This window comes from Lepidochelys kempii, chromosome 11 (genome assembly GCF_965140265.1).
Source record: "Lepidochelys kempii isolate rLepKem1 chromosome 11, rLepKem1.hap2, whole genome shotgun sequence".
NCBI lineage: Eukaryota > Metazoa > Chordata > Testudines > Cheloniidae > Lepidochelys > Lepidochelys kempii.
The window spans coordinates 59,555,051-59,578,428 of record NC_133266.1 but is presented as its reverse complement, the minus strand read 5'-3'; the positions used below and the strand labels follow the sequence as shown (position 1 = coordinate 59,578,428).

Below are 23,378 nucleotides of genomic sequence, written 5' to 3'. Positions count from 1 at the left end.
AGTGTAAACCTATGCAAAGAATTAATTTAGCTTCTCTGCAATGGCCTTATCTTTCTTGAGTGCTCCTTTAGCACCTTCATCATTCAGTGAGCCCACTGCTTGTTTGGCAGTTTCCTGCTTCTGATGTACATAATTTTTTTTTGCTGTAGTTTTTGAATCTTTGGCTAGTTGCTCTCTAAATTCTTTCTTGGGCTGCCTAATTATACTTTTACACGTGACTTCCAAGTGTTCATGCTCCTTTTTATTTTCTTCAATAGGATTTAACTTCCAGTTTTTAAAGGATAACTTTTTTTGCCTCTAACTGCTTCTTTCATTTTGTTTACTCATAATGGCACTTCTTTGATCCTCTTACTATGTTTTTTAATTTTGGGGTACACATTTAATTTGCACCTCTATTATGGTGTTTTTAAAAAGTTTCTACATAGGTTGCAGGCCTTTCACTTTTGTGACTTATACCTTTTTAATTTCTGTTTAAATAGCTTCCTAATTTTTGTGTATTGCCCTTTCTGAAGTTAAATGCTACTGTGGTGGGCTCTTTTGGTGAGTTGTTTTTCTCCCCATGAGGATGTTAAACTTAATTATATTACGATTGATATTATCAACCGGTCCAGCTATATTCACCTCTTGATCTGATCCTGTGCTCCTCTTTGGACTAAATCAAGAATTGCCTCTCCTCTTGTGGGTTTCGGGACTAGCTACTCCGAGAAGCAGTCCTTCATAGTGTCAAGAACATTCATCTCTGCATCCCATCCTAAGCTGATATGTACTCAGTCAATATGGGGATAGTTGAAATCCCCCATTATTATTGAGTTTTCTGTTCTTTATACACTCGAATCTCCCAGAACATCTGAAATACTAAATTTCATAATAACACTCTTGCCACATCCAGTCATTTCAGAGTATTTTTGTTAAGGTTTATATATATTTCTGCTGGTGAGAATCCTCCTTCCATTAAACTAATTAAACCAGATTAAAAAAAACCATACAGAGTTCAAATGTATGGCATGTGACTTCCTGAACTTGTGACATCACATTTTCAGTGTCCTAGTGGAGCCCCATTGAGAGCAGATATAATAAGCACTATTTCCTGTAAAAATTAGGCTATTTTATCTAGATATACTTTCCTATTTCTGCAGAGGAGAAAAATATATGGGAACATGGCAAGATGACCTCTGCCAGGGAAATGGTGTTGTGGTTACTCAGTTTGGACTGTACTATGAAGGAGCCTTTAGCAACAACAAAATGATGGTGAGTTGGACCTTAAACTATATATTCTTTTTTCCCCAGCTGTTGTTTATCCTGTGCAGCACTCTACATATCACTATCAAAATCTAACACTTCAGTTCTGTCCTGTAATTTTAAAATAGTCTTTGTAATGACTGGTCTACATTTTACTGCAATCTCCTATAGTAGCTGTCACTTTAAAAGTCAACAGTTGCCAGTGGATATAATCTGAGATCTCCTAGGATATCTCTATACCTAGAATGCGGTCTTTTTAATCGTGACTACTGTATATGCCATGTGTCCATAATTTCTCTGTTGTGTTAATTATGGGTTTTTTTTCTTTATATAGGGGACTGGGATTTTGCTTTCTGAAGATGATACAATTTATGAAGGAGAGTTTTCAGATAACTGGACCCTTAGTGGAAAGGTTGTAATTTATACTTTTTGGGTACCTTTTTGTAAATTTGTTCTCTCTTCTTTGAATCATTTCTCAGTGGGATTCAGTTTAATTCTCTTTCTACCCCACAAGGGAACCCTGACCTTGCCAAATGGAGATTACATTGAAGGTCTCTTCACTGGAGAATGGGGATCTGGGATAAAAATCACTGGAACCTACTTCAAACCCAGCTTGTATGACAGTGAGAAGGACAGACCTAAAGCATTGTGAGTTATGGGTGGGGAATCACTGCTATTCTGATAGTATAGAGTAGTGTGTTTGAGTGTAACTGAAATTCATTACCAATCTCATTCAAAGCTAGCTACGTTCAGGAAAAAACATTTGATCTAGAACAATGTCTTTTGACTTTCTGTAGCTTTTCTAGGGTCATTCACAGCAACTCTCTGGTTGGAGAAGGGTCAGGGCATGGCATTACTGCATTGCATTGCTGAGCAGGAATTGCAGGCCCTTGAAGACAAGGTGCAGGATGGTGGACTTTGGGAGGCTTACTTTTCTCTCTTGGTTTTTCCTTTCTTCTCCCAAGAACACTAGCTGAGGGTGAAGATAATGACCGCTTCAGAACACAAGTTATATGACTGTGTTTAGAGACTGCAGGGGAAAAGAATGGGATAGTTTATATTTGCAGGATTGTTGGCCACAGACCTTTTGACCTGTCATTAGTTCTGTGGAGAAATCTGTTTTTAAAAAAACCCAACGTATTAGTAGAACTAGGGCTGTGCAGAGAAAGTAGCTAACAGCAACTGGAAATGTACTGGGGGAACCTCCTGGATCACAAACTATGATGTTTTCACACCTTGGCAAAGCTAATTCTAGAAAACATCAGGAACAAGTGGCACGTTGGGTTAGTCTGCTGACTTGTTGTCTCTAAGACCTGTGTTTGAGTCTCTTTTTAAGTCATAACGAAGATACATTTGATTTCATCCTTGTTCTCATTTGTCCAAAAATTCATTGGCAGAGCTGTGGATGAAGCTTCACAGTATTTACTAGCACTGTGCCTGGTTATACTTGTATTAAAGATTCTTCAGTTTCAGGATCACTAAAGATCACTCTGAAATTTCAGAAATGTATGTTAGAATGAGAACTATAACCCACGTGTATTTACTTGGCTGGCTTGTCACTGTGCTTCCTGAAGCATTCACTGGTACTTTCTTTTGACAGCACTGACACCTACAACCTAATGCAAAGTTAAACAGGCATCCCTGCTGAACTGAACACTTGCTATCTTAGCTAGCTGTCTGCTTTTCACCCCAGTAGGGAGTCTATGAATAAATGTATGTACACACTTGTGAAGACTGGCTGTGAAACAACAAGAGTTCTATCTTTTTTTTTTTTTTTTTTCAAGTTGCCTTGATGTTCGTAATCTATTGGTATCGTTGTGAAAAGGGCTAGCGCCTACCTTTTGTGATAGTATGAAACTAGACAAAGTTTCGATCAAAGTGCTGGCAGTTCTCATTGTGCTTAGTTCTCAAGTGCTGTGAAATAAATTGAATACTAATAAAAAACTATCCATATCAATAACATCTTAATGGCTATACATAAATCTGTATACAACTGTCAATCACTGGTAACTTTTGTTCATTCTGGGGATCTCCAGGCTTTTTTCTGGGAGTATCAACAATGGTGAAAGTAGACACAGCCAAATGCAGCACATTCCTTTGTCTCAAAACCATTTATTACATCAAAGCAATGCATATTTGAGGAACCACATGTGTTCCATATTATAACAGATTATGTGTCTCATAGGAAGACACTATTAAAAAGAGTAGAGACTGACATTTCTAGCTGTGGAAGGGGTATCAGTTTCTGTTTAATCTGTTAATGTTATTAGGTACACAGATTGCTGTACATTTCAAGGCTTCTCTTTGCAGTGAGAAACATAAGGGCCATGCTAATCCTTAAATGAACTCTTTTCAGAAACTTTTGATAGTCAAACTACTCTAGATCAGAGTAGTTCTAGATTCAATCCTAACGCTTAACAGAAAAGATATTTTATATACCAGGTCAGTTTACAATGGTCCAATAATAACATTAGACACACGACTTAATATTCATATAATCTTAAATGTTCAGATTTCCTCAAACAAGTGTGAATATCTTACAAGCACACAGATATAATTAGGTGCAGTTTCACACTGGGTTGTGTTCCAAGACTGTCTGAAATCAGAGTGGCATTTGGTGATGATTTTATCAGGAGGAAGCTTGGAAACCTAGCCGTGCCTGCTGATGAGAAATGGAAGGCAGTGTTTGAAGAATGCTGGCACCAGCTGGGTTGTGAGAATCCAGGCCAGGGAGACAGATGGAAGGCTTGGGACAGCATTGCTGTGGCTCTGACCACCAACCGCCGTCAACACAAAGACAGGTTAGTGTCCAGAAGTATAGTAGCCAGGATGAAGAAATTATTTCAGAAGAAGCTGGGATCACACCAAGGGAAGACTAGGAAAACTTCTTTGAGATATCTATAGGTAATGAAAATTTCAGAAGTGCATTGTTTAACTTCACCTCGTAATGCAAAATCTCTTTTTCAGAACAGATCCGTTGGTAGGAGATAGTTTAGATCATTACAGATGGTGTTATACATATTTTGCAATATATGTGTGAGTGGATACAGGTGTCAGAGTGCAGGGCAACTGCACCTGTATTCACTCTCTCTCATCCTTCATCGGCGCCCACTCGTAAGCTTCCAGCTCCCTAGTCATTGCCTCTGTTGGGTGGAGAGACATGTCTGTCTCCTGACTGACTGCACGGTTTTCAGGCTGCACAGTTCCCTACCTTCACTGATTACCCCAGCAAGTCAGACTACCTAAGTAGGCCTTCTTTGTTTTTCTCCTCAGAGGCTGTAAACCGCATAATTGCCTATAGGTATAAGTTAGCTACACCACCCTTTCTAAGCAAGTATATTTATTCTTAAGGTGAAAGCATTACAGAGAAAACATAAAAAAATCACAAACAAAAGAACCTACCTACATGCTAGTATGTTTACCAGAGATTACCCTAACTATAACAAGGGCTCTGGCAGTGGCAGGTGAACAGTTCTTCAAACCCACAAAGGAGTCACAAGTTCATAACAGCTGTTAGCTCAGAAGAAACACATCTATGAATCTGAATCTTTTCTTTATAGAGTTTGGGTCTTTGATCTGCAGAGACCCTGAATAGGTAATCAGCCAGGCAATGGGTTTCTCTTCAGGATGGGTCTGGAGGGCAGAATTCCATCCTCCTTCAAGTATTTCCTAGGGGGTACCCATTCAACTGAAAGTTGTCTTGTCTGATTCATTTTTAAGAGTCTTTTTGAAGCTCATAACACCACCCACTCATATCTCCCCACCACGAAAGACCATACATACAATCCCACACTAATACATAAACATTTGCTTTCGTAATAAAATGAATTCCTAAGATATTTTAACTTAATTCAGTAAGGTTTGTCCAGGATATGTTGGGAAATTGCCATATCTGTCACAACAGATTGATATGTATTAGAGATTTTCCTTAAACATATTTGTATATTTACATAAGTGTCTATATCTTAAGTTATTTTAAATCATGTTTAGAAACAGTCATGATCTGTTCTGAAGTATATTTAAAATATACAGTACAGTTGCATCTGAAAAAGTGGTTTTTTATCCATGAAAGCTTATGCCCAGATAAATCTGTTTAGTCTTTAAGGTGCAACTGGACTCCTTGTTTTGTGGATAACTAACACCGCTACCCCCTGATACTTGATAGTGAAGTAAAAACTCTGTAATAGAGGATTTAGTTAGTACAGAACATAATCCAACTTTTATACTTCTCAGAATGATTCATAATGTATTTGAAAAGTTCAAATAAGAGAAAAAAGCTGCGGAGAAGAGACGCTGAGGTAGAAGCTAGGGAGAAGATTTGAAATTTGGAAATCACTAATAAAGAAAATAGGTACAGAAAGGCTTTAAAGAGCTTTAGGGAAGGCTCTTGTACCAAGTGTGTCAATTGTGCAAAGGAAAAGAGGAAGTTGGCATTAGATGAAGGTGGGAGAGATCCAAGAGACAGCTGGAGCAAATCTATGCAGGGTTTTTCAGACAAGTAGCCACAAGTAGCCATTCTGAACATGATACTGAAATCAGTGTTCAACTCCATGGATATTTCTACCAAAGAGATATAGTGAGGTCATGTTGTTTCATAGACATGACAAAGTGGGCAGCAGCATTCTGCACATTCTGGATTCTGTAGAGGTGAGATTTTTGGAAGGCCACAGAGAAGTAAATTGCAGTAGCAGAGTTGAGAAGAGATAAAAGTATGGATGAGGACTTCAGCAGAGATGAAATTGAGGCAATATTGTTCAAGTGGTGATAGGCACATTTGCATGTATTCGATGCAGAAGGAGCAAGAAAGTTCAGTGTGAACCACAGTGTCAACATTTAAGAGGTTTGAGAAGGGAAATGTTTCCTAATATACCATTTATCCTCCCACCACACTTTAAGACATATAATTAAAAAAAAATTGTCATATATCTTTAGACTGTAAAATCTGATTAAATATATGCACATGTACTGTACCTCTTTCATGTATAATCCATACAATATCTCTGTCCTTATATCTCTACAGCCCAGAACTATTGAGTCGTTCACACACTCAGACACTGGAGAGTTTAGAGTTCATTCCACAACATGTTGGTGCCTTCACACTAGAGAAATATGAAAATATCAAGAAATATTTAATAAAGGTATCGTGAGCATCATCTAATATTGCTGGCTGTTGTCTATAAAGCATGATTTCAGGTGTCGTAACTTGTTCATTTCCACTTAAATTATCCAGCTGATTTCAGTCAGTATCAATGTACAGTGTCTGTTACTTTCTGTAGTAAGGTCCTAGTTAAGTTCTTGCTCTCTCAAGTAATTGCCAAATTCACCTAACCAACCAATTATTAAGAAAAATATATGGGTACTGCTTTCTCTAAAGTTTGAGCCCTCATGGTCACTTCTCTGATAATACCAGTCTGCTCGTGGAGTCTGTTCCTTTCTTCTTACGTTTTATCACCCTAAAAAGTGTTTGGGTCCCAATAGAGCATTCTGTAGAATTCTGAAGTGCTTGCGAAGTTACTGAAATATTTTGTGGGTTTTCTGTATAACTGCATAGATAATTTGCTGAATTACCTGAGGCGGCTGTAGTGTGAATTCTTACCTAATAGAGGAGTTTGCTACACTTTTCAGCTAAGTGTAAACTTTACGGTCAAAATAAAGTTTTGACTATTTCTGAAATTAGTTTATATGTGTAGTATGTATGTAGTTGATATGCATGTATAACTTTTTAAAAAGGTTAAATTATTGAACCTTGAGTAGTTGAACTGAGACTCCTGCTTGCGTCTCTTGTACTCAAGATTTTTATTCATAAGGGATAACATTTCTGTCTCTTGGATCTGTCTCTTACTGCTGCATAGCTGGTGACTCTGATAAATACCTCTCCACACAGGCCTGTGACACCCCTCTCCACCCTCTGGGGAGGCTTGTAGAGACATTAGTAGCTGTGTACAGAATGACCTACGTTGGAGTGGGAGCCAATCGGCGGTTACTACAGGAGGCAGTAAGAGAAATTAAATCCTACCTCAAACGCATTTTCCAGTTGATCAGGTAAGAAGCATCACGTTTTAAGTTAGATTGCTTCTGGATGTACTGAAAAACATTTCATTCTCCTAATCTGGTTAGTATTAATTTGGCTCTGTGTGCCAGCATTCCCCCATTCCTCTTAAATTTGAAGAGTCATGATAGGATTCTGTGCTTAGCTGACTTGATGAATCTGGACAGAAAACCCTTTCCCCCTGAAAGCTCTGTCCACAGTGGAGCCCATTAAGGCTCTGTCCACAGTGGAAGGCATTCTTCAGTGTGGTTGTTTCTAGCTGGGCGCTAAGGGCTTGTCCACATAGTGCATTAGTCAGCACTAGAGGAGCGTAAATTCTAGTGCACACTAGCATGTTGTGCACTAACTGGCCTGTTTCAAAGAGTGCTTTGCTAGCTGCTATAGTTATAGTACAGTAAGTAATTTTCAAAGCTATTATTCTACCATGGATATCTGCATTTTTGGTGTAGATGTAGATATTAATATAGTTAAGGTTTGTGCAAAACTGCATGTTTTAGTTTAATTTTGACTAGAAAAACAGTACACCAACATACACTGAGACTTTTAACTAAATCTTATGGTTACACATGTGGACGCATACTGTGAACCCTAGTGTAAGCTTTTTAAAGATCGTGTATTTTAAATAAGAAATCTGAAACTATGAATAAGAAAACTGTAGGATATTCAAACACATTTTAAGTTTGTTTTTTTTTCCAAGCCAAACAGTAGTTGCACTCTGCAAACCTTCTGACAGTGTGCTACTCTATCCAGGTCGGTAGTTGATGACAATTTCAATTATTAACTACTAAGGAGAGGATGAACTGTAAAATAAGGATATGTGGGATGAAAATCTTCAATTAGGAGAACAATTCTCTTTCAACTCCAGTATACCCTAATTCATTCTCTGTGCTATATCGCATAATTCCATACTTGTTTTCTGTCTCCAAATTTTCCAGGAATCTGACTGTTCTTGAGCACTCTTGTGAGGTTGTATGATGTCAATAGTTTATAGTTTCTTAAAATTACTGGTCCCAGATGTAGCTTAATGAGATTGTCATATCTTAAAAAAAGACACTATCTTGCCTGAATAGTTAGCTAATTAAGAGAGGAACCACATGAAAAAGGAGCTAAGGAAAAATAACCTAATTAATGTATATCAAGCTGTTTCTGTTTGTGTCATAAGCTTAAGTAATTGGATATGGCTTTGTTGCTAGGCTCACCCAGGAGAAATCACCATGTGCAACTTGTGTTAGAAAAATGTCTCTCAAATAAATAACTTCCCCTGCTTTCCCTTAGGAGTATGAATATATTAGCTATTTATGGACTCTTCTAATAAATCAAGTGATGCAATTATGATTTTATTTTTGAGGTTCTTGTTTCCTGATCTTCCTGATGAGGGCAGCACAATTCCATTCTTGGTGACTGAGACAAAGAGAAGGAAATCCTTCTGTAGTGGGAAAATGGACTCCAGATCAGAATCTCCTGAACCAGGGTGTGTAGGGGAAAAATCATCTCCAATAAACTACTCAGTTCATAAACTAGTACCCAATTCATAAAGCAATCCCTTCTTAGGAAAGCATTTAAGTATGTGCTTAAGTGCTGTCCTGAACTGGAACCTTAGATTTGTACCTATGTTAAATCTTTTTTCCTTGGAAAGTGTGTCTAGTAAGGAGGGCGGAAAAATAGCTTTTGGCTCTGAGGACAGATTGTCCGAAGCAAACATCCATGTGAATTCACAAAAAATATTTAATTCTGAGTGGCCTAAAGTAGAGACTAAATGCAAATACCATACTTGAATGGCTTGGAGAGGAGTGTTACATTATAGTTCAAATTTTACATACAAGTTTTGAATTAGAATTGAAGGAACTGCATGCAGTTCTGATCACCCCATCTCAAAAAAGATACATTAGAACTGGGAAAGGTACAGAGAGAGGCAACAAAAATGATGAGGGGTATGGAACCATTTCCATATGAGGAGAGATTAAAAACACTGACACTGCTTAGCTTGGAAGAGACAACGGGGGGTGGGGAATATGACAGAGGTCTATAAAGTCAAGAATGGTGTGGAGAAAGTGAATAAGGAAGTGTAATTTACCTCTTCACATAACACAGAATCCAGGGGCACCCTATGAAATCAATAGGTGGCAGGTTTAAAACAAACATAAGGAAGTATTTCTTCACACAACGTACAGTCAACCCATGCAACTGCTTACCAGGGGATGATGTGGAGGCCAAAAGTATAACTGAGCTCAAAGTATCAGATAAATTCATGGCTATAGGTCCATCAATGGCTATTAGCCAAGATGGTCAGGATCATAACCCCATGCTCTAGGTGTCCCTAAACCTCTGACTGCCAGAAGCTGGGACTGGATGACAGGATGGATCACTTGATGCATTGCCCTGTTCTGTTCATTCGCTCTGAAGCATCTGGCACTGGCCACTGCCAGAAGACAGGATACTGGACTAGATGGATCTTTGATCTGACCCAGTGTGGCTGTTCTTATGGCCTTCAGTAGGAAAGTCTACTTGGTACCTATTTGGTATTACAGCATTGTACCTGGACTGTGTTGTTAAATAAAGGATCTTACTCATAAGTGTAACTTTAGCACAAGTGTTAATTCCTTAACCTGCACCCTCTCCTAATCCTCCTCCCCAACTGTGAACGTACCCTGAAATGGCTATGTATATGTTCTAATTGTTTGGCTCAATTCATTTTCTATAAATGTGTGTCTTGGTTCTCCCCCCCCACCACCCCTTATTTCTTTTCTGCTTTTTTTCAGTTATGTGGTAACCAGTTCTGGGCTGCTGCTTCCTGTGTTGTTACCACGACTCTACCCTCCTTTGTTTATGTTATATGCCTTAGACAATGAACGCGAAGAAGATATTTACTGGGAATGTGTTCTTCGTCTAAACAAACAGTCAGATACAGCTCTTCTGAGCTTTCTTGGAGTTCAGATGTGAGTATGCTGTTAAAAGTAATGGCCTTAACACTAAAACAAAAATGTGATATTTGGAAAATGATGGCCAAGTGAAGGCACTGTACCAGAAAACTTCCTATGCCAGTGGCTCTCGACCTACTTATCATTGTGGGCCCCACAGACCTCTATATCCAGTGCCTGCCACCCAGAGACACCTCCACAGAGTAGAGCCAGACGTGGAGTGCTGGGTGGAGGGCTAGGTGGCAGCCCCGACCCCGGACCCAGGTGTGGAGCCGGGCGGCAGCCTGGACCCTGACCCCGCAGGGCCATCCAGCAGTCCCGAGACCGACCCTGACTCTGGGGAGCTGAATGGCAGCCCCGGGCCCTCGCCATGTGGGGCCAGCAACTCCAACCTGGCTAGGCAGTCGAGAACCCAGACCCCATGTGTCTCGATGGCCATCAGCACACAGCTGGGCCCCAGTTGTGTTCTAATTGAGCCGCGGTTTGAGAACTGCTGTCCTTTGCGCTATGAATCTCTCATGGGCTGTTCTATATTTCCTTTTCTTTTATTATCAGAACATTTATATGTAACTATCTTTGCAGTAAATAGTATGTGAGGGGGCTGATCACACACATGCTCATTTTAAACTAATATGGTACTTGGTCATAGGAAAAGAAGTAGCCTGATAACTTTTTAGTTATGTAAAATTTGCTTAAGCAGCGTGGCAATTCTTAAAGAACTCGAGGGTAGTGTTCCAAATTATAGTATTTTCCACTATTTCTGCTAAGTGTAGGTAATCATGTGGTGGAGGGAGGAAATTAGAAAAATCTTGAGGGTCCCTTTCTGTGCATCAAGCAAAAGAGAAGTTAAAATCACTTTTTAAAAACAACTCATTCTGTTAATTGAATACATGTGGTTTCTTACAGCAAATTTTGGCCAGTGACTGTGTCCATCCTTGGAGAAAATAAAAAGGTATATCCACTTTTTAATGCAACAGAGGAATATGTGAGCTCACATGTTTGGCAATACATTTATTATGCTCTTATTTTTCCTTTGTGCTTACATATTTTGTATGTATTTTAAAGCTACATTAGACTTCCTTACTGTAAGCAGTTGTCACTTCAGAAGTGCAGCTCTATCCAGAATTTCCTTATTCCATATATTAGAGGATGCATAGTTCTGAGAACCTGTAATATTTTAAAAGAAGCCTGCATCTGTTTTGTTTGGTCCACAGTTGTGAAAGAGGATGAGGTTAGAAACATCTCTTACCAGGATGAGCTGTAAATTGCATTTGATAAAGACTTTTAAAAAATAGAGTAATACCACTTTTATTGTAGATCATCACCAAAAAAGGCATTATTAATAAGGATGATAAAGGAACAGATTATACAGTTAGGAACAATAGCCACTTTAGAGTAGTCAGTTTCCGTTTTCTGCTAATGGTGGTTTAACAATCAGACGTCTCTTACTAGTTTAAGTATATGGCTAGATTTATGATGTGGAGGAAGAAAAATGTGGAAGACTTAATCAAAAACGTCAAATTCAATTTTCCATGGAGATGCAGAGCCTTTCAGTTTTAGGTCATTACTTCAGTCAGCACAGGTCAGTAGTGACCAAATTTCTTTCCCATCAGATGGTTGCTATTATGTGAGGCTATTTTGGTGGTCTCTTTTCAATTCGTTTTAGACAAGTATCACCATCTCAGAAATTTTCAATATAATTCACTCTAATCAGTCTCCTGGTTGGTATCATGAGGAGTGAGGCGAAGGAGTGAATAAAAAAAGACTGAATTTCTCTGCCTCTGGACTTGGCCCTTCCAGATCAGAGTTGAGATCTGTTGGTGGGGCAGTATGAAGAAACCTACGTAAACATTGCCCAGACAGGTAACAGTTTTGTTGACAGAGGACTTCAATTTCTTAAGTCAATCCAGCATCTTTTGTGAGCCCCAAAATCACTTTATAAAAATATACTTTTATTTTACTGCATTTTTCTCACTCATGTGTAATACAGGTTTCAGAGTAGCAGCCGTGTTAGTCTGTATCCACAAAAAAGCCAGGAGTACTCGTGGCATCTTAGAGACTAACAAATTTATTAGAGATTAAGCTTCCATGGGCTACAGCCCACTTCATCAGATGCATTGAATGGAACATATAGGAAGAAGATATATAGATATAGATACACACGTACAGAGAAGGTGGAAGTTGCCATACAAACTGTAAGAGGTTAATTAAGATGAGCTATTATCAGCAGGAGAAAAAAAACTTTTGTAGTGATAATCAAGATGGCCCATTTAGACAGTTGACAAGAAGGTGTGAGGATACTTCACATGTGGAAATAGATTCAATATGTGTAATGACCCAGCCACTCCCAGTCTCTGTTCAAACCCAAGTTAATGGTATCTAGTTTGCATATTAATTCAAGCTCAGCAGTTTCTCGTTGGAGTCTGTTTTTGAAACTTTTCTGTTGCAAAATTGCCACCCTTAAATCTTTTACTGAGTGGCCAGAGAGGTCGAAGTGTTCTCCTACCGGTTTTTGAATGTTATGATTCCTGATGTCAGATTTGTGTCCATTTATTCTTTTGTGTAGAGACGGTCCGGTTTGGCCAATGTACATGGCAGAGGGGCATTGCTGGCACATGATGGCATATATCACATTGGTAGATGTGCAGGTGAACGAGCCTCTGATGGTGTGGCTAATGTGATTAGGTCCTATGAAGGTGTCAGTTGAATAAATATGTGGACAGAGTTGGCATCGGGCTTTGTTGCAAGGATAGGTTCCTGGGTTAGTGTTTTTGTTGTGTGGTTGCTGGTGAGTATTTGCTTCAGGTTTGGGGGCTGTCTGCAAGTGAGGACTGATCTGTCTCCCAAGATCTGCGAGAGTGAGGGATCATTTTTCAGGATAGATTGTAAATTTTTGATGATGCGCTGGAGAGGCTTTAGTTGGGGGCTGAAGGTGACAGCTAGTGGCATTCTGTTATTTTCTTTGTTGGCCCTGTCATGTAGTAAGTGATTTTTGAGTACTCTTCTGGCTCTGTCAATCTGTTGCTTCACTTCAGCAGGTGGGTATTGTAGTTGTAAGAACGCTTGATAGAGATCTTGTAGGTGTTTGTCTCTGTCTGAGGGGTTGGAGCAAATGCGGTTGTATCTTAGAGCTTGGCTGTAGACAATGGATCATGTGGTGTGTCCTGGATGAAAGCTGGAGGCATGTAGGTAAGTGTAGCGGTCAATAGGTTTCCGGTATAGGGTGGTGTTTATGTGACTATTGCTTATTAGCACAGTAGTGTCCAGGAAATGGACTGCTTGTGTGGATTGGTCTAGGCTGAGGTTGATGGTGGGATTCCTCAAGGGCTTCTTTTCCATGGGTCCAGATGATGAAGATGTTATCAATGTAGCGCAAGTAGAGTAGGGGCATTAGGGGACGAGAGCTGAAGAAGCGTTGTTTCAAGTCAGCCATAAAAATGTTGGCATACTGTGGGGCCATGCAGGTACCCATAGCAGTGCCGCTGACTTGAAGGTATATATTGTCCCCAAATGTGAAATAGTTGTGGGTGAAGACAAAGTCACAAAGGTTAGCCACCAGGTTTGCCGTGACATTATCGGGGATACTGTTCCTGACGGCTTGTAGTCCATCTTTGTGTGGAATGTTGGTGTAGAGGACTTCCACATCCATAGTGGCCAGGATGGTGTTTTCTGGAAGATCACTGATGGATTGTAATTTCCTCTGTCGGGGACAGATCAAGAAAGCAAGCAATCCAACTCCTATAGAGTTAGTAAGTAATCTAGCTAGAAAATGCGTTAGATTTTCTTTTGTTTTTGGCTTGTGACATTCACTGTGCTGGAGGGAATGTGTATCCCTGTTTTTGTGTCTTTTTGTAACTTAAGGTTTTGCCTAGAGGGATTCTCTCTGTTTTGAATCTGACTGCCTGTGATATTATCTTCCATTCTAATCTCAGAGTTGTTCTTTTATTTCTTTTTTTTTTTTGTTCTTCTAATAAAGTTCTGTTTTTTAAGAATCTGATTGGGTACGCAAAAGAATAAATGGACACAAATCTGACATCAGGAATCATAATATTCAAAAATCGGTAGGAGAACACTTCAGCCTCTCTGGCCACTCAGTAAAAGATTTAAGGGTGGCAATTTTGCAACAGAAAAGTTTCAAAAACAGACTCCAACGAGAAACTGCTGAGCTTGAATTAATATGCAAACTAGATACCATTAACTTGGGTTTGAATAGAGACTGGGAGTGGCTGGGTCATTACACATGTTGAATCTATTTCCACATGTTCAAGTATCCTCACATCTTCTTGTCAGTGTCTAAATGGGCCATCTTGATTATCACTACAAAAGTTTTTTCTCCTGCTGATAATACCTCATCTTAATTAATTAGCCTCTTACAGTTTGTATGGCAACTTCCACCTTCTCTGTATGTGTGTATCTATATCTATATATCTTCTTACTATATGTTCCATTCAATGCATCCGATGAAGTGGGCTGTAGCCCACGAAAGCTTATGCTCTAATAAGTTTTAGTCTCTAAGGTGCCAAAAGTACTCTTGTTCTATTTAATACAGTTGCATAGCTAACTTTGCAATAGCCATGTTCGCTTTCTTGTGAGCTGTCAGAGGTATTTACTAGAAAGATTCTGATCTTCTCCTGATTACCTAGGTGATACCAAACACAAAAGATGTCTGCTTTGCCTCAGCAGTTGAATGTTTACAACAGATCAGGTAATCCTTTCACTTTATCCCTTTGACTTGCTTTTCCTGCTCAGAATACTGCTTCAGTCTAAGGCTTTGTCTACACTGGAACTTCATGGGCAAAAAAAACCCAACATCCCCCGAACAACAACAGTTTTACAGACAAAAAGCGCTGTTGTGAACAGCGCTTTGTGGGCAGGAGCATTCTTCTGCCAACAAAGCTGCTGCCGCTTGTTGGGGGTGGAAGTCTTTTTTGTCGGTGGGAGAGCTCTCTCCTGCCAACAATCAGCAGCTACACTGCATGCCTTTTAGCAGCACAGCTGAAGTGGCACAGCTGCGTCGCTAAAAGGTGGGTAGTGTAGGCAAAGCCTTAATTTAGTTATTAGATTGTGATCTTCAGTTTGCCATTCACATTGCAACAAGAAGCCTTGAAAGACTTTTCCGTCTTTCTGCCAAAAATGTTAATAACTCTTCAAAGTGAGGAGATGGGTGAGCCCTTTTGTGTGGGGACAGTTGGTATCTTCTAGGCAGGTCTTTGTAAGCTACCTTGACAGAAACAAAAGGGAGAATATACTTAATCAATTGTGCATATGCTTTTTTTTTTTTTAAAGCAGTCAGGACAAAATGGCGTATTTATGGAGAGTTTTCACAGCTAACGGCTGGAAAAGACATCTCAGTTGCTGGTTGTCTTGTTTTAAAAATGTTTGAGTGGCAGTAATGAAGAAAGTCTTTTCGAACAGCAAGCACTGATTTAAAATAGCTTAATGTTATTTTATGTTCAGTAATATCTCTTGATCTGGTTCACTTGCAATTCAGTATGCTGTGCAGGTGGTATATTCTTAGAAATGGGCAGTTTTTGATGGCTGTGATGCAAATGTGATCAGTGGCTGTTTTGAAGGGTGCTGTCTTTCTAGAAAAGAAAGAAAAAACACAAATGAACAAACTGTCTTTTTATTTAGTTAAGTCGATTTGCAACTATTCATTGTAATCCTGATGGTTTCCTTTCCCAATAGTACAACCTTTACCCCATCTGACAAACTGAAGGTGATCCAGCAGACTTTTGAGGAGATCTCTCAGAGTGTGCTTGACACTCTTCAGGAAGACTTCTTGTGGTCAATGGATGACTTATTTCCTGTTTTTCTCTATGTGGTGCTACGAGCCAGGTGAGCGGTTTTAAAGTATTGTGAGAGAACCCAAGACCAACTAAAATTGTTTCCTGAATGGGAATGGTTTATTAAAGTTGAAATAGAACTGTATTCAGTACAGCTGGAGGGTCTTAAGGTAGTCTGTTAGTGCAGATAGAGCTGTTAGCAACCCTAACTAGTTCAGCTAAAACAGTTCAGCCATTTCTGAGAAAAAGGCTGGAAAAAACATTTTGCCCCTTTAAAAAAGATTCTTAAAGTATACAAGGCTAGAACAAAATATAATAGTGACTTTTCCTCATGTGACAGGATAAGGAATTTGGGGTCTGAGGTACACTTGATTGAGGACCTGATGGATCCGTATCTCCAGCATGGGGAACAAGGCATCATGTTCACTACTCTGAAGGTGAGTACGAAATGTACACATCAACTGTCTAAAATTCCTATTCTCCTTTCTCTGGCAGCTAATAATCTTTGTACTCTTCCTATGGCAATGGCCACAACTAAGCCAATTTAAATTTCAATGAAAGTTAGCAACAAATTCTTTCAACCACTTCTAGCACCACCCACTGATAAAATTTCTAGGTAACAAAGCCCTGTTAATGCTGGTTATTAATAAAATCGCATGTACATGTACAAAATCACTTCATGTTGCTCAGACTTAAACTTAGTGTGCTGGTTCTGATCTCTCTGTCACCAGAAAAATCAGATTCCTGGTATAAAGAGATTTGAACATGTGGCTCCTGTGATTACTGAGCTCTCTAGTGTATGGTAACAATTGATGTTCTGTTCTAGTGTGCAAGGGTTCCAAGTGTGGAAGTTGGAAGTGGGATTGCTTTTATGTCCTGGTGCAGCAGAGGGGAGGTGAACACTGCAGTTAAAATTCTAGGTGAAATATAAAAAAAAATCTTATTTTTGTTAAATTAGTAACAACACAATCTGTCTGTCTGGTTCTTCAAGATGTGTTGCTCATGTCGATTCCATTCTAGGTGTGCGGTCATCAGAGATTTTTGCCTTAGCTGTATCCATAGGGTCAGCTGTGGCACCCCCTGGAGTGCTGTGCTCATACATCGGTGTATATGAGGAGCCGCTGGCCCTACACCTCTCAGTTCGTTCTTACCGCCCGTGGTGGTTAGTTGGAGCGCCTTTCCTTGCATAGCAAGGGCTCACGGTTTCTCCTCTTCTGACTTCGAGCCTTAAGGCCTTGTAAATAGCTGTTTATAGTAGTTAGTGTTAAGTATTTGTTAAGTGTAGTTAGAAGTTAGAGTCCAATCGGGGACTTCGTCCCAGGCGGGGCATGACCTGGTCCCCAGGTTTAAGCCCTGTGTGGACTTTAACAGGCCTATGCTTGTAAGTGACCCCCACAGCAGCTGCCTCAAGTGCCGTTCGCCCTCCTGCCGGTCTTCCTCTCAGCACAGATCTTAAGTCACCCACTCCATGGGAGCACTCTCCGTCACGATACCGGTCGCCCCATCACCAGTCCTCCAACACCAGCAACAGTCCTCCCATCCCAAGCACCAATCTCCAGTGGCAACAGCCAGCAGACAAACACAGGGGCCAATGGCCCTATCGTGGTTACCAGAAGGGGATTCCTCCAGCACAGAAGGGCAGTTTAGCCCCTCTTCGAGACTACAACGGCATGATTGGGCAGCAGAGGCTGCGTTGACTTCTATGGCACTACCTTGGTAGCATGGCTGGACCCCGGGTTGGTATTGGAGGGAGTTCCCTTTGCAGCCTCGTCGCTGACCCTGGTCTCCATTGCTTCAGACCTGGGCTAGGGAGCCCACCTGGGCAAGCTCAGCACCCAGGGCCATTGGTTGCGGGACAAGCTCACCCTCCATATCAACATCAGGGAGCTCAGAGTGGCTCATCTGGCCTGCCAAGCTTTCTTACCCCACCCCACCCAAGGGCAAGGTAGAGCAGATCTTGACAGATAATACCACCGCAATGTATTACATCAACAGGCAGGGCAGAGCCAGGTCATCAGCCCTTTGCTAAGAAGCTCTCTGCGTTTTGGGACTTGTGTGCCGCACGCCATTCATCTGGTAGCCACGCACCTGACCAGGACCAGGAACATATTAGCAGATCACCTCAGCAGGATCTTCTTGTCTCGCCACGAGTTGTCACTCCATCCAGAGAGGGTTAGTATAATCCTTCCAAAGGAGGGGGACTCCCCGGGTGGACCTGTTCGTGTCCAGGCAGAACACGAAATGCCATGTCTTCTGTTCACTCTGAGGGATGGAGAGGGGCTCCCTGTCAGATGGGTTTCTCAGGGGCTCTAATATATGCCTTCCAGCCAGTGCCGTTAATTCACAGGTTCCTTGTGAAGATCAAGCAGGACAGGGTGGTTATACTAATAGCCCCTGTCTGGCCTCACCAGCACTGGTTTGGCATGCTGCCGAACCTTTTAGTAGCTGCCCCGCTGCAGCTGCACCTCTGGCCAGATCTGCTGTCCCAGAACCACAGCAGCTTTCTGCACCTGAACCTGGAGGCGCTACACTTGACAGTATGGCTAAACTCGGACCAACGAGAATGCTCGGCCCACGTTCAGCAGGTCTTGGTAGGTAACAGGAAACCCTCCGCCAGAGTGGCTTACTTGGCCGAATGGAAAAGGTTCATGTGCTGGGCCTCGGAATGCCATATCTGGGCCTCGCAGGCCTCCCTGCAGGAGGTCATAGATTATTTTCTGCACTTCAAACTTCAGGGTTTGTCCTTGTCATCAATCAGGGTCCACCCAGCCGCTATTGCGGCCTTCCACCCTCCATTCCAAGGCAGGTCAGTCTTCACTCATGATATGACAACCCGTTTTTTGAAAGGTCTGGAGCATCTCTACCTGCATGTCTAGGATCCCGTTCCTCTCTTGGATCTGAATCTCATGCTGTCGAGACTCATGGGTCCCCTCTTCAAGTCCCTGGCTTCCTGCTCTCTCCTGCTTCTCTCCTGGAAGGTTTTGTTGCTGGTTGCAATAACGTTGGCCCGCAGGGTGTCCAAGATCAGGGTGCTTGCTTCAGAACTGCCCTGTATGGTATTCTTCAGGATAAGGTCCAGCTGCGACCACACCTGGTGTTTCTACGCAAGGTTGTTTCCCAGTTTCATACTGGCCAGGACATATACTTACCACATATGCTTACTTGTCTTCTTTCCAAAGCCTCATACATCAGATGATGAGTGCAGGCTGCACGCTGTGGATGTCAGGAGGGCATTGGCCTTCTATGTAGACAGGAAAAGGCTGTTCCGTAGGTCGATGCAACTGTTTGTGGCGGTGGCAGACAGAATGAGATGTCGCGCAGTGTCTACTCAAAGGATTTCATCCTGGATCATTGCCTGCATCCGCTTACTGCTAGAGCTGGCAAATGTGCCTCTGCCAGCACTCATGATGGCTTACTTGATCAGGGAAAAGAGGTCACCAACAGCCTTCCTGGCACAGGTTCTAATCAGAGATCTGTAGAGCCGCTACCTGGACACTTGTCCAGATGTTCGCGTCTCATTATGCACTCGGCAAGCTTCAGACAACACTGGGTTTGGCAGAGCAGTGTTGCAAGCTGCGTGACCGTGAACTCTGAGCCCACCTCCATTGGACACTGCTTGTAAGTCACTTAGAATAGAATTGACATGAGCCAAGTACTTGAAGAAAAAACGGTTACCTACCTTTTTCGTATCTTGTTCTTCAAGATGTGTTGCTCATGTCCATTCCATTACCCGCCCTCCTGCCCCTCTATTGAAGTTGCCGGCAAGAAGGAACTGAGAGGCCATAGGGCTGGCAGTGCCTGATGTACTGATATATGAGCACAGCACTCAAGGGGCACCACAGCCAACCCTATGGATACCACTAAGGCAAAAATCTCCAACAACTATGCACGTGGGCATGTGCACACCTAGAATGGAATGGACATGGAGTAACACATCTCAAAGAATAATCATGACAAAAAGGTAGCTAATTGGGGGGGGGGGGAGTTGCCATTGGTATGAGTATTTTCCCAAAGTTTCCAGTTGCTACCCACCTAAACTATATATGAAACAGTTTTTTGGAACTGAATGGCTGCCTAAGCTAGTTCTTTTTTCTAGCTACTCCTAGGACGTTTCATTGTAATGTCTGAGTATCAGGAGTCCCAAACTATCCTCCCACTCCATGAGGAGTTAAACACAATTTGAACTTAAAAGCTCAGACCTTCCCCCGATACTTCATGACATTTCACAAGATTGCCACACAGTGAATGTTGTCACTGCACAACTGATCACAGAAAGTCTAACTTCCTGGGCTTCTTGGGGGGCGGGAATTAAACCTATATATGTAGCACATTTTGTAGGTTAACTGGAGGAGGTGGGGAGGGGGAAATCATGGAAAGTAGTATTTTAAAATTGAACTGAATTTTGTTTCAATTCAGGCTTGTTACTACCAGATTCAACATGAAAAGCTGACCTAGATCGCCTCTGCAACCAAAGTAGATGAGTATCTACTGAGTGGAGCTTCAGCAACATCCATGTTCCTTAGAATGGCACTTACAACAGAGATATGTGGATATTGCTTCTGAACTCATATAAAGATTGAAAAAACCAAGTACTGAGGCCATCTAGAGGAAATGACAGAAGCAGAAAAGTAATACTTAAACTTGGCCTGTCCAACAGTTTCCAAGAAGAGAGACTATTTGCTGGTCTAAAGGAGGGATTGTTTGTTCTTCCCAAATTAGCAGTGTTTTTAAAAGGCATGACATCAACTTGGAGTTCATATGCAAAGAATAGTCTGGGCATATGGCTTCTTAGACAATGGGTTTCTGGTTTTCCTGAATCTACCTGCACTGACCACAGATTCCTTTGAAAGGATTACATTGCATCATAGAACCACTCTGTGTCTTCCTGAATTAAGCTGCTAACTATGTTTGTTTCTGGAAAAGGGAAAAAAGAAAAGTTGCTATGTTAGTATTTATAATAGGCAGTTTACAGAATATCTGTCTGGAAGGGTTCTGATTGAATCATTTGTAGCAGGATTGCTGAAAGCAGCCCTTAGTTGCTGTTATGGAAATGATCAAATTGACATGGGCTCCTTTACATCTGTAGTGGTAAGAACATATCCTTTTTATTTAATTAACTTCATAAACAAAAAGCACTAGCAGGTTTGAATTTCATTGCTGAATTTGGTACTTCTAAAGTTTTTTTGCAGAGCTATTAGTTTAATTGTTCCTAGCCTTGCATTCTAAGGCCCAAGGATGAACAATGTGCAGGCTGTTTTTGGAACAGTTGTCTTGTGAAGTCCATGGTGCAGGAGAATGAGAATATGTTTTAAACTAAGTGACACTAGATTTGGATTGAGATTTTTGACTCCCTCCATTATGTTGTAGTTACTTAGCAAGGGAAAACTCACTGTTACATTCTCAAAGGTATTGTAAAACAAAAACTTAATCTCAGTGTTTGGGTTTTTGTGTGTGTGCATGTTCTTTTGTGGTTTACATTTATATTGATTTATACAAATAATGCCAGTGAACATTTGGATACAATGGGTGCTGTTCTTTACCGTGTCTGACAGAAAAGTGGGAGATATATGAAATTTTCTCATGACTTACCTTGAATTAGCATAGCAAAGGCTAAATCGATTTTTGAAATCAGAATCATGGCTTGTGTGTTGACCCTTTAAAAAACAGAAACAAAACTGTTCATTGAAATGCTGTTGGGAGCAGTGACTGTAACGTAGCACTTTTCATAATAAAGTAAAGAGTATTTGTCTTTGAGACTGTTTTTGTGGATGGTTGGAAAAAAGAAAATTAAAAGGTATAGCAAGAGTCTATTTAAAATGTCATTTAACACCTAACTGCTCAGAGATGATAAAGGAACTATCTCTAGAGTCCCACTAATATCTTTTTTTTAAAAGGTGTCTCTTTAATACAAATGATTGTTATCAAAGATGTACTTGCAGAGAAAATATTTAATAATTAAAATAACTATTTTTGATCCAAGTAACGTGTTTCCTACTGAATTTCAAAAACCTCTTAAGGGACAGGAGCTTTCGGGGAGGAAGACTGCAGTGTATGGATTTTTGTTTTGGCTTACTTTTTTTTTTTTTTTTTTTTTTAAAAATGATCTTACAACCATCTCTTCTTTGAGTAGATTCAGCTGTGTTCCATGTGGTTGTGCGCATGCCCATAGCACCAAAGCTGGAGAACTTTGCTGAGCAGTACCCGTAGGGGTGGTTCTCGCACCCTGTGGACCTAGCCCCTCTCCTGGCAGCTAGAGTCCAAGATCTGTGCGGTGTTTTCACCTCATGTTTTTGATCTCCGTTTTCTGAGTTTTTTCTCTAGATAATAGTAGTACGTTAGGTTTAGTTTAGTGTTAGAGTAGTTGGCTGCTCTGTGTGGTGCCCTCACCAGGGTTGAGGCATTGTACTCGATTCCCACGCAAGGTGCTTTGTTGTGCGTTGGTGAGGAATACGTTAAGGAGTGGTGCTCTGTCTGTAAATCATTCAAAAAGAGGACTTGGGTGAATGACTTTTATGGTTGAAGCAGCACCTTCGGGAGCAGGCCATGAGACCCGCTTCAGCACTGAGATCCAGTTCCAAAGACTACCACTGATCAGATGAGGAAGTGATGCTCCTCCACTTTCGGACTCTGGTGTTCCCCGTAAGAGGAAGAGGAGTTACTCTCCCCCCACTGGTGCAATGAGGAAGAGGTCCCATAAGACTAACTGGAACAACTCCACGGCTTGGGGAGATGCTTCCTCATCTTCTAAAAGGAATACTCACTGGCACCATGCTGCTTCTGTCATGTGGGATGGAGTAGGTCTGTCTAACTGCTCTCTGGTACAACGCTAAGATCAGGAAGAGCCCATACTGTCAACACTAGTTCTGGCGACGGGGCGCTTGAGTCCAGTACTGATCACGTCTGCACCAGTGCCTACTGTTTTGATGCTGGTGGCATATTGAGCGGCATCTGACCTGCTGTGTCTGACTCTCCACTAGTTCAGGAGTTTTCTTCAAGTGCTTGCACATGTCCATTCCAATGTAGGTGTATGCACACACCAAGCCCAGTCACTGGAAAATTTTCCAGTATTAGAGCTTCTACTGCTTCATCCTCTGTTGTGCCCTTGGAACCTTCTGGATGCATTGCAGAGCTATTGGTTTTGTCGGCACCACAGCTCTCACTGCCCTGGTCCCAGACTGGAATTGAGGCTGACGCTGTGTCAAACACCAAAGGCTCCCTCAATGCTGGTGTGCCCTTCGGCTCTGTCACTGCCATAGCAGCTGATCCCATTATCAAGTTTGGTACTGCCCTTGGACTCTGTGCCAGTACTGCCTCCTAATATTGGATGAGAGCGTATCTCACTTGGTTCTGCCAATGCCGACTCTATATTCCCTCATTGGCATTGAT

At 41.3% G+C, this 23,378-nt stretch overlaps 2 protein-coding genes across 8 annotated transcripts in view; both read left to right on the top strand.

Annotated features, from left to right (window-relative positions):
• The window catches only part of ALS2 (alsin Rho guanine nucleotide exchange factor ALS2), a 65,027-nt gene extending 43,286 nt beyond the window's left edge, over positions 1 to 21,741 (top strand). For all 7 annotated transcript variants that reach the window (XM_073306426.1, XM_073306427.1, XM_073306428.1 and 4 more), the window contains 13 exons: positions 1,137 to 1,248; positions 1,574 to 1,651; positions 1,754 to 1,887; positions 3,873 to 4,040; positions 6,260 to 6,377; positions 7,124 to 7,281; positions 8,637 to 8,759; positions 10,048 to 10,224; positions 11,113 to 11,158; positions 14,850 to 14,911; positions 15,895 to 16,044; positions 16,333 to 16,429; positions 20,409 to 21,741. In XM_073306426.1, the coding sequence (XP_073162527.1) occupies positions 1,137 to 1,248; positions 1,574 to 1,651; positions 1,754 to 1,887; positions 3,873 to 4,040; positions 6,260 to 6,377; positions 7,124 to 7,281; positions 8,637 to 8,759; positions 10,048 to 10,224; positions 11,113 to 11,158; positions 14,850 to 14,911; positions 15,895 to 16,044; positions 16,333 to 16,429; positions 20,409 to 20,447 (1,462 nt within the window). In that variant the 3' untranslated portion in view covers positions 20,448 to 21,741. The remainder of the gene's footprint in view (positions 1 to 1,136; positions 1,249 to 1,573; positions 1,652 to 1,753; positions 1,888 to 3,872; positions 4,041 to 6,259; positions 6,378 to 7,123; positions 7,282 to 8,636; positions 8,760 to 10,047; positions 10,225 to 11,112; positions 11,159 to 14,849; positions 14,912 to 15,894; positions 16,045 to 16,332; positions 16,430 to 20,408) is intronic.
• MPP4 (MAGUK p55 scaffold protein 4) overlaps positions 21,012 to 23,378 on the top strand; it is a 57,453-nt gene continuing 55,086 nt past the window's right edge. Inside the window, exon 1 of the mRNA XM_073306434.1 lies at positions 21,012 to 21,080. The gene's annotated coding sequence lies outside the window, so the exon portion shown is untranslated. The remainder of the gene's footprint in view (positions 21,081 to 23,378) is intronic.